Source organism: Vitis riparia, chromosome 15 (genome assembly GCF_004353265.1).
Source record: "Vitis riparia cultivar Riparia Gloire de Montpellier isolate 1030 chromosome 15, EGFV_Vit.rip_1.0, whole genome shotgun sequence".
Taxonomy (NCBI): Eukaryota; Viridiplantae; Streptophyta; class Magnoliopsida; order Vitales; family Vitaceae; genus Vitis; species Vitis riparia.
Genome location: NC_048445.1, coordinates 18161744 through 18173427, shown reverse-complemented (window position 1 = coordinate 18173427; position 11684 = coordinate 18161744). Strand labels below are relative to the sequence as shown.

The window sequence follows — 11684 nt, the reverse complement described above, 5'->3', positions numbered from 1 at the left end:
CTCCTCTTACTCTCTCTAATGCTTCATGGGATGGCCTCAAAAGTAAGCTTCCGCCCATTTCCACCTATCTCCAGGCTGTAGTTGTAGTTGTCGGCCTCTGCTTGGTTGCCTATCAGGCTGAGGAATGCCATGTTAAAACAATGGATGATCTGAAAGAGCAAAAGAGAAAATTACGTTATTTTCCATAATCCAACAACCAACCATGTTATCCTATTGGGACTGTTTTTCAATAGCCTGTGAATCATGTATGCACTGTTTTTGGCATCACTCTTAATGTATGGTGCCGAGGTGCTTATCTAAAGGTTACGTTTTATGAATCTAAATTTATGGCAATGTAAAAAAAGTACTTACAGTTACATCCCATTTGTAGCTTTGGTATTTATAGAGATCTTCTATAAAAAATTCAAGTTTGAACTTGCAGCCATAGAGCATGACTGCCTTGTGATAATTTGTCAAGTGAGAAACAAGGAGTGGAATATCCCCAAGAGCAGAGCACGGACATCCATACCATGGGCAGTTGTATGGTTGGAAGTTACACGAGTCTTCATGCATGAGCTTGGTGTGGTAAGGGATGATCTCAGGGCATCCAAACTCCTCATTCTTGCAATGCAGTTCAAGAGATTCAGCTATCTTCTCCAAAGCTAGACACCTTATATCACCGAGCTACTGCCTACAAGTGGGACATTATATTGAATACCCTTGCTTTACAGCTTGAACAGAGTGTGTGTCCATTGTGGCACTACAGGAACAGAAGCTTTGTTTCAAACATCGACGAAAAACTTGTATAAAATTGGGAGAATTATCTAAAAGACAGTGGTTTCACTGTCTTCTTTTTATAATAAAGTATTGTTCATAACAAGGAAAATGGTCTACTGAAGTGTTCAAGAACAAGATCCTACACTAGGTTAGGACCAAGGGTAAACCAGTACCAGTGGTAGGAAAAAAACTCAACCCCATGTTTGCTAAAATGGTTATTTATTGGTATGCACAGGTAGCAAAACCTGTTAAAACCTTAAGGATTTGTGCCTTATTGAAGAGTGGACTCAATGTATTGGCAATGGTCTCCCATTATTTCTTGGTTTCAATTATCAACTTTCAAGTGGTCTTTTTTTTTTTCTTTTTTTTTCTTTCAACAGCTGATTTTCAAATGGACTTTTATAATCACTCAAATTATCTTATAATGTTCTTAGACCTTTCAGCTCAAAAGATTGATCAAAATTTTACTTGTAAGAAGAAAGAGCAGATCATTCATATCAAAAGGGGATGCAGAAACCATTACAAACCTCCCAAATGAGCAATAAGCAGTGGTAATGCAGGCAACAAAGCTTTTGTTTCTTCTGGTTTTCCAGCTGCAATATTTGTAAGGCACCAAGCTGCCTCAAGCAACTGCAATATAACAATTGTAATTATAATTGTGATAATAATCAGAAAGTTTTCTTTTAGTTCTCCCATGCCAATTTTAAATGGTAAGACAAACAGTAATCCACACAGATGCATTCTCTTTTCAAGCAAACTCTAAATCATAGGAAGATAAAAGTGTCATTCTTAATGCAGAGAAGACTAGTTGATAGAGGATGGGCACCTAAAAGAACTAAGATCTACAACTTCCTCCACTTTCTTTCTCATTTTATTGTGGAAAAACACTTGATGCCTACTTAGAAAACATTTGCATGCATATGACAAAATTTCAGCCCAAGAAATGAATGACACAACAACTATACAAAAATATGAGAAATTCTTAGAACCTGCTCATCTGGAGAACCAAATGAAAGACACTGCACAAGAACAGAAACTGCTCCAGCTTTAAGAGCAGCTTCAATTGGAGGGATTCGGATCTTGATAATAGATGCCTTAAATCATGAAGGGCACTCACCCTCTTTTGCATTGCACATTTTCCCTTAAAATTCACAAATTGAAGATGGTAAGTCAATTGTAATAGAAATGTGAGGAGAGAGCACCTACAATGTAACTACTCATCAGGGAATGTAAATGATGTCCCGCCCCAAGAGATTCACACCAACAAGGGCACAATATAGCTAGATCATGATTTGTAAAAGATGGAACATAAATAAATAAAAATAAAATAATAAGATAATGAAACATTTTAATAAGAAGAAGAAGAAGAAGAAGAAAGTAAGAAAGAGAAAAAGAATATACTTATCAAAAAAAGAAAAGAGATAGAAAGAAAAAGAAACTAAAACATTAAAAATTCAGAAGTTAAGAAATGTTGCTTGTTTTTGCTGCCTTCACAAAAAGGAAAATCTATTTCCCAGTGATCTTAATTCATAAATATCCTTGAGGCCCACCTCAAATGGCAAGGGGTTGGCATGAGGAACTGGGAGTTTCTGGGTTCAAAGAACAATAACAACAACAATAATAAATGGTAGAAGTGATAGCAGCAGTAGTGGTGAGAGTAGTATTAATAATAATAATAATAATAATCTTGATCCCAAGCTAATAGATGATCACCACAAATGTTCCAAAACAACCCATTCAATAAGCATTTTACATCCTTAGAATTGACCAGAAAAGAAAAATAATGGCTGTCTTTCCAGAATCACTTCTTAAACATGCATAAATGTTGCTGTAAAATCCATTCACTTTTAAGTTGACTTCCCTAATACTCTGTATTGATTTCTACAAAGACACTCTTTTGTAAGGCATTGCAAGGTGTAGTATTTGGAATTAAATAGGCAGAAACTCATTTTATAGGCTGCTTCTGTAATAAACTGTTAACAACAACAATGATCTCAATTTTCAAAATTTTTTATTTTCCAATTTTTGGAGGAACTAAAACTGAACCCATGATTTCAAATGAAAAAAAAGAGCAACATTAGGTAAATTATGATTACTATTCTAGTTCCAATCATCTAACATGGAATTTAAATATTTATTAAGAAAACACCACCTGTACAGAAAGCAAGCAAAATCGTAGTGAAGGCTCTCATCTCTATAAATAAGCTCATTTGAGAAAGTCAAACCTGACATCAATCCTCTCTTTTTAAGCCAAAAAATAGCACAAAAGCTGAAAACCAAAAAGAAAAGGGGGAAACCCATAATATGATACTTAAACCTTTTGACTAACAAATATGATCCATATTGATGAACATAGAGGATCCCATGATTTATAAAGAAACTACCTTCCTGAGAAAAAGATTCCTTCAACATGCAAAGGCAATAAGGCTCTTAGCAAATAAAGTGGAACTACAAAATGGGATTACCACAATGAGAATCAACAACAAAAATTAAAGTAATAAGTCCCATGCTTCACTTATTGAGAGCCAAGGTTCAAAGTTAAAAAATGGAGCTGAACTATCATGATCAGGAAGCCTAAACAAAATCGAACTTGAGGTAAAGAATGTAGTAAAAACTTTAAAATTTGATGCTTGCTCTGAGAGTTTAAGATAAAGAACATTACAAAAACTACTAAACCCAGGTCCAAAAATTTATTTATCAAGTGTTCTGCTCCCCTCCCCTCCCCCCCTGCCCCAACCCACACACAAGTGCTTCCTTTATGCAAAACAAAATTTTAACAATGTTCTGGGATACAATAGCCTCTGTCAAATCCACATAAACAATCAAGCCCATGACTCAAAAACCTGGTGGGCTAGACAGGTTTCTAATTTTATTGCTTTTGCCATACACAAGTTTTCATTAAGTTTCAGATTCCATGGTTTTGTTATATTTCACAGTTTTGCCCAATTTCTATGCTCTTAAGAGTTAAACAATAAAAAAAAATTGGAATTTTCGAGTACAAAAACATTAAAAACATCATCCAGTGCAATGTGCAAGTGCTTTTATGCATATTACGCATTTATAAAAAAGTTACTCATCAATACTCATTACCTTTATCAATTGAGATAAACCTCAATCCATCAAGTCGATGCCAATTGATTGAGGCTGAGTTTCGAAGTTGGATTAACCAGCCCGTTTCACAATCAATCAGGCCATTCTTGAAAGTTTGAAGCCAACAAAATATTTGAAAACAAAAATAGATATTTTTTTTTCTAAAAAAAGCATTTGGATTCAGCTTAATTTTAGGAGAGAGCCTTCAAAATTGCAACCTATTATTTTAGTACAAATTTCAAGTTAAGCAGACCCTTAGTCATGAGGAATCCAACAATTTTGCTCAAATTGGAGTCAATCTTCATAATCTTATATGTTAAAAAAAAAATTTGATATCAAGAGCTTCTTTGAACTTGACCATAAAAATCACCCAAATTTCATAGTCTTGGAATAGAAAAATATTACAAAATCTAACCCTTCAAAATCCTAACAATATATTTGACATTACTAATGGTGAATCATGAAAGACATTTTTTGACATAAATACAACATATGATGGTGGATTTTTGAGGTTGTGGCACCACTTGAAAAGGTCCAGATCTGTGTTAAGGAAGGTCCAGGTCAACTTAAATCTGAAATGAATGGACCCATTTTCTAAATATTTGAGTTTCTAAAGCGGGGCCAACATCATCAGTGAGAAATAGCTACCTCATATAACATGTACACATACCTTAACTTTCATATATAAGTGGTGCTCTCCTTCCAAACATCACCAGCATTAAGAGAGATGGTATCGTCTGTGCAAGTAGGACGTCTACAGTTCCATGCAACAAGAAGAAACTTTCCATCATCATTTGAAGCTGTCAACAGATAAGACAAAGTCAAAAAAGTTAAAACATTTACAACTACAAAAGGAAACTCGAAAACAAAACCTGTCTTCTAAATATCCTACTTAGTAATTAAGAATGAGGACATCTAACTTTTCACTAATCCAACCATGCAACTAAATACATCAAATGACCCTAGATCATTGCAAGTTCTATAAGCAAGAAAGCCTTCATTAATGAACCACAACTTATCCAAAAATATATGGGGTTTAGTTATTCACCTTGAATTAAGTCGAGATAGAGATGATATGTTTGGTTGGTATGATTCCGTTTTATATAACACTGAATGAGGGAGCCCCTTGGCCCAAGCTGGGGGGAAAAATTGATTTTCATCTATGAGCTTATAAAGGGATGGGAAAATGTGTTGAAGATTATAAGCATCCAAACAAGTAGCATTAAATTACAACAATCACTAATCACAAAGCAGCATCTAACAAACCCTCCAACCACCCCCACCCCAACACACATAGAGGACTTCAAATAATTTATAATGGCATGCCTGCAAGAGTCAAATATTAAAGAATCATAAAAATTAACTACATAAACTAAACTGGTTTAGAAAACTAAAATTCATTTATAAGAATAGAAACAACTTAATCCATAATTGTTTTCCATAATGACACTAAATGTGACCCCAACTCTATATTGCTTATAACTGAAACTTTTGATCTTGCCCTACAAAATATTTTTATTGATCACTATTAGTCTTGCACCTTCATGCATTAGTTGATATAAACTTTTTTTTTTTCATTCTATTTTTTCACAAAAATTTTGAAAGTGGACTATCAAAGTAGTAAACCAATGGCACTTCCTTAGTCTAGCATTGCTATAAAAGGACAATTCACTACGAGTTTCCCACTGATGGTATCAAATAAATTAAAATAACCGGAAAAACTTGACAAGCAACATAAAAATAAATAATCAAAATCTTACTTAAAAATTCCAGCTTCACCTCTCATATAGCTGAATTAGCTTGGCCAAATAGTAGGTAGAATAGAAAACAATTTCTTCAACCTGGGCAATAGTTTCTCATATTGCATGGCTCTCTTAGAACTACGTACCTGCAAAGAGGTCATGGAGTAACCTCTTTAGCTCAACCAAAATTTCATATACCGATGTATTTTTTATAGTCAGTGGTAAATTAATCTAAAAGCACCTAACAAAAGGGGGGTCACAACCCAAATATATCAGAAGTATGCAATGGGTGCCCAAAGTAAAAATGGTAAACCAAAAAACCAATTATGATGTATCTATATAGTTTTTAGAGGGCTCCGGTATTGGGCATGCCTAAATTTACAAAAAAAAAAATCAAAATAGGAATAGTTATATTATAAAGTCTGAGTCATGATGAGAATGTCTTATGATCACATCCTTTTTTCCAACAGCCACGATTCCGAAGTGTAACATTGCTCATGTCTTTATGGTTGTCAACCATTTTGTTTTCCAATTGTCGCCTGCAATTAAGAACTAATAATAATAATAATAATAATAATAATAATAATAATAATAATAATAATAATAATAATAATAATAATAATAATGAGAATAAAACAGAAGCACCTAATGAAATTCACAACACAACAAAAAAAGGAAGTCAATAGTATGAGGGTAGCTCTTTCACATGATACTAACAACTTTAACATTAAGATCCAAACCATCCAAGAAATGAGAACTTACAACTGGCATGTGCAAGTGAGATCGCATTAATGAGGAGAACCTTGGCATTTTCTTGTTCTTCTTTTCTCAATGCTTTCCCAGCTTATGAACCACCTCCAGATTCTGCACCATTAAATTTCCACTGATAAAGCCTACATGCTCAAATATTCAAACAATAAGCCTCTACATGTTTCAGCAAATATAATTTTGGTATAAGGTTTTCAGTAATAAACTATCAAAATCACTTGACAAGGTACTTATCATAGAAAAAAATAATAATAAATAAAATACTTCACAGGGTATTCATTCTAGTGTGTCTTCTCTTATCAAAACTCGCAAGGACACTAATCTATTAGCTTAGTTCATATGTATTTAATTGTGATTCCAGGAGAAAGTCTACTTTTATGCCTGAATATTTTTTATTGGGAAAGTAATTCCCTCAAATATAAATTTTCCAGAGAAACAAACAACAAAGAAAAAAATAGAGGGCACCACCTTCTGATTATGCACTGCCGGCACCACCAACCCCACTCTCATGCAAGTACGGTCCCATCATTGACCTTGCCTGTCCAAGGTGGCCTCTATTAATCAAATTCGACATGCCTTCAAAACCTTATCTCTAGCATTGTTTGCCGCATTAGTAACCAAAGTAACGACCAGCCTCAATCGATATAGATGCATTTTGTCCTACACAACACACACCAAAATCATAGGCTGTTTTGGTAAAAATTAAAATAAACCAATTTCTAAAGTCTTCGTTGCTCTTACCTCCGCGATTGAATGTGCTAGTGTCGCCCCGTTCCATTGTTCCATGTACTTGATTGTGAACATGCCACAATCATATCTACACCAATCATATGCATACATCAAGCATAAAAGACAAATACATCAATACCGCATATTTAATGATACGTAAAATAATAATGGTTAAAGTAATCTACCCATTTAGTTGTTGCACATGCTGGAATTTTGAGACCTCCAATCGGCTGAGCATGGAATGCTTTATCAATTGCCTTAGACAAGCGTCTCGATACGACACTTATCCCGTTACCCCTTCTTAAAGGCAACGAAGATAAAATTTCTACCCTTGAAGTTGGAATATTGACCACATGCACGTGCCAATGGTTGTTGTCGCAGACGGGAAAAAATAGCTACACTCATATTCATGACATTGCCATTAATAGGTTAGTAGGGCACTATAATATGATAATTAAATGAAACAAAGGCTTTGGCCATGATGCCATTGTACTAGGTTTGACGTACCATATCACAACTTGAGCAATCATGGCCCACAAATTCAGCATGAAGGAACATTCGACAACGCTCTCTAATTTCATGCTTTTTGGCCTTTGCCGTAAGGTTGGCTAGTATCACCTGTCCATTTGTTCTTACAGCTCACCACATAGTCTCAAATTTAAAATAATAGAGAAACGCATTAAAGAATTATGATTAAGGCCTCACGGAGAATGATGGGTCAAAATAGTGTGCGCCCGGTGGTATAGCTTGTTTGACATTCATCATTCGGCAGACCACTCCGATAATCTGAAAATGTACACATGTGAATGACCATAAAACATAATAATGTGCATCTTATATAACGACCATGACCCTAGCCGAAATGTTTGACACATACCGTACTATTTACCCAATGGCCTCCATTGAGCGAAGAAAGCTCATCCTGTGTTATATATGTGCCACGCATATCGCACAAGATCTTGTTGCAATGTCCAAAAATGTGTTAAGTCAATAGCCATAAACATTAACAATAATGTTAACTTTAACAATAAATGGTGAATTCATGTCAAGTACCTTGGCTCACCGTCTTCTGACAACGCATAATCCGCAACTAATCTTTCTTGTTGGCTGATTTTAGGAAATAGTTGAACACATTGAGAGACGAAATGGGATTTGCAAATGACAGCTGGCTTGACAAGCCTTTTCGCTGTGTGTTTAAATCTCCACCTAGGGGTAAGAGAAGGCTGTTTGTTGCCACAGCCTTCTTGAACACCCATTTGCACCCCTTTAAGTGATTGCAATTCAGCACTCTTTTGTGAAGGTGGGCATGTGTCGTGGTCAATACATGGGCCATCATCTACTGCTGTACCGATGACTCTTAGCTGACTAGAATGAGTGCTTGCGGCATCGGTTCCTTTTCCCATCATTTCATCACTATAAGGATGCACACCGACGCTTCCCTCGTCTTTCTTTTTTTCTACATTCACAGCTTCTTCTAGTGGGGTGAGTGCACAACCACTTTGTCCTCCACTGGACCTTGCACGTAGTGTGGTGATGTCTTGTGCCACAGATGAAGCGAGGCTCATAAGATGTTTTGAATTCCGACTCAGCCGTGCTTCAATGGTCTAGTGTTAGGGAGAAGGAGTATCAATTAGCACGGTCAACTAAAATGAGGATGGTGCTCAAGTTTGTTTGTGAAAGAATAAAATCGTAGTGCCATGGCGTACCTCAGTTGGGTCATCAGAGTGTGAGCAACCCTTCTCGTATGGACGTCCATCATTATGTGCAGAAGGTTTGCTTCCCTGTATAACCTTCCCATACATCAAATAAACATTGATGATTACGTTTGAAACACAAATTAATGATAACACCAAACTACGTTTATGGAGTTGCTGAATTTTAGCATACCTGGACATGGCCATAATTGCCATAGGTGTGTATTTCTGCAGCCAAGTGCCTCTTGACTTGCTCATTTGTCCATGCAGCCGAAAGTGGACTGCGGACTTCAACTTGGAAAGCCGTCATATAGAACTTGGTGATATAGAAAAGTTGTGAAGTAGGAATCAAATATAAGTTGGTTAGAGAAGCTATTACAACATCAACAAAAGAAGAAATGATTTTGGTAGACACATATGACATTAATGTGGAGAGGTTGAGAACGAATACCTGAAGAAACAAGACACAACCTCTAATGTATGTCGGGTGATTTGTACGATAGTCCCTTATCCCATCATCGACATATTGGAGAACAAACTTGGCCTAATTTTTGCGCACCCCCACTTCACTATCCCAAACCGTCTCCCACAAGTCATGCACACCTTCTTGTTTTGAGTTGGGGGCAAGGACAGTGGCATAGGCGAAAATGAGGAAGGATTTCATGAATTTTTCGCCAACGGGTAGATCACGCAAATTCGCTTCCAATATTTTAATGTCGTATGTGCGGTTGGGTGTGCCACGCTTATTGTAGATGAGAATGTCAACGCCATTGTCCGGGATGCCCAACACCTCTCTAACATCTTTGGGCGTGACTTGGACAGCAACTTTTGTTTCCATGCATAAACGGTGGTAGCCAATGTCGTAATTGATGACTATCCATGTTATTAGCTCATAATGCAATTCTTTACAACCAAGCTGCAGCAAGCCCCCGAATCCCATATTGCTGATGGCATTTTTCTTATCCATTGGGAGGGTATCCATGATTAATAGGAATTTCTTTCCCGAGCAGCGGGATTTTGGTAACTTAACCTACAACATGAAAGAAAAAAATATATTACAAATATGTCGCAATTCCAAAGTTAAGCCTCAAGGGCAATAGTTTTAAAAGTAGGTTAAAGGGATGTCGAATATTTTACCGCTTCAGATCTTGATGGAACATGGCTTCTCCGCTTCCTTTGTCTGCTATCCATGTGTTTAATAAATGAAGTGTTTTTTTTCCTTGAGTATTTTCAGCAACGGCGTAGACTAGTAGTTGGGGAAAATTATGCACCAAGAGATTGTGAATGGAGCATCACCGTGACAATTTTAATATAAGGGGTAGATGCTGCATCTGCACAATGAAATGAGCAGTTTTATATATGTATTCCTCATTAATAGCATAACAATCTTAAAAGGCCACATGTATAGTGTTGTAGTTGTATTAGTTGATCAGAATTGATCTCAAATATAATAAAAATGAGTTTAGAGGTCAAAGAAAATTCATAAAGTTTACATAAAATAGTTGTCCCTATGTCTGTGAATGATGGATTTTGATTTACAACCTGTATAAGCTTGTTTAGTACAACGATAACATTAGTTCAAGTATTGTACAACACAGTTTTAATAAATGGGAGCTTGATATTTACAATATACCTTAAATTGGAATTAAAAAGTACACCACTATATGGTTTTCAATAATATTAGCCTACTAAGAAATTAAGCAAAAGGAATTATGATAACAATCTTGATGTAATATTACCCATTACAACACACCAATGATAAGTGTTACATATGTGTTCTTGGTTGGTAACAACCTTTAGAAGAGTGTTCAAAACATGTAATGGATATACAAAAAACACATAATTTTAGTCAGGGAAGAATGTGATAGCATTGCACTTAAGACAAAGGGTTCTTGCATGTTATCCTGTTGTGCCCGGAAGTATGACATCTTGAGCAAGAGACAGTCCATTTATCTTGAAATTGGGACTCAATGCGCTTCTTTCTTGGTCTGCCGAGAGGCCGCTTGGTATGGGGAGGGTTAAGAGAGAGGAAAACTTCACCAGTGATAGATCGAACCAAACCATCATTAGCGACCATTGGCATGTCATGGGTCTCTATACCGGAGAATGAGCCCAAGTAAATCAGCTCTTGCATTGGGAATTTGTACCAATCTTGAACAAAATCAACAACATTCTGACCGATGGAAAGAATAACGGTTGCCACATGTTCACAAGGGATTCCCAACATTTCCCAACCCCTACATGTGCAAGTACGCTTCATAATGTCCACATTCAAGAAGGTGGTTCCGATAGAAACCCCAAATATTCCGTTCATGAAAGGAGTGACCGGATACACTTCACCCTTGGCAATTTTCTGCTGCATTTTTTCTTCAATTTTTGGTCCTATGCATCCCTTCCAATTGTTTGATTCCTCTTTATGTTTGACAAGCATAGAACCTAACTTAGCCATATGCTCCATTAGAAATGTACAAATGGAGTGATGTCTTTCATTTCTTAGCCAAGCATTACACGACTCGGCAAGGTTTGTGGTCATTTTATCCCATCTTTGTTTTGGGAATTTGGACATAGCCCAATGTTCGGGTTCATTTTATTCAACCCATTTGGCCAAAGCTTCATTGTATTTCCGTAGTTCAAACATGGAAACATTGTAATCGTGCTCTAACCTTGCATAGACAATACTATCAAGGAATTGGAGTGCATTTTCTTTACTTTTGTTCCCTCTTGTGTTATGTTTGCTCAAGAAAGAGCTGAAATTTTCCTTCAAGTGACGGTAACAGTAGGCGTGGTTTTCAAGCCCAAACACTTCAGGAACGCTACGAAGGAGAGCGGGATGTCTATTCGAGATAATAACGACTTCCTTATATCCAACAACCTTCTTCAAATTTTGCAAAAACCAAGACCAATC

At 36.3% G+C, this 11684-nt stretch overlaps 1 protein-coding gene and 1 long non-coding RNA gene across 2 annotated transcripts; both read right to left on the bottom strand.

Moving 5' to 3' along the window:
- Positions 1 to 1335: 1335 nt before the first annotated feature.
- Positions 1336 to 1828, bottom strand: LOC117931618. Its single transcript, XR_004654073.1, has 2 exons — positions 1746 to 1828; positions 1336 to 1386 (listed from the first exon to the last, which is right to left on the bottom strand). It is a non-coding gene; the product is annotated as an uncharacterized LOC117931618 (long non-coding RNA).
- Positions 1829 to 10655: 8827 nt separating this feature from the next.
- On the bottom strand, positions 10656 to 11141 carry LOC117932030. Its single transcript, XM_034853078.1, has one exon. The coding sequence runs from the start codon at positions 11139 to 11141 to the stop codon at positions 10656 to 10658; it is 486 nt and encodes a 161-aa protein (XP_034708969.1).
- Positions 11142 to 11684: the final 543 nt, after the last annotated feature.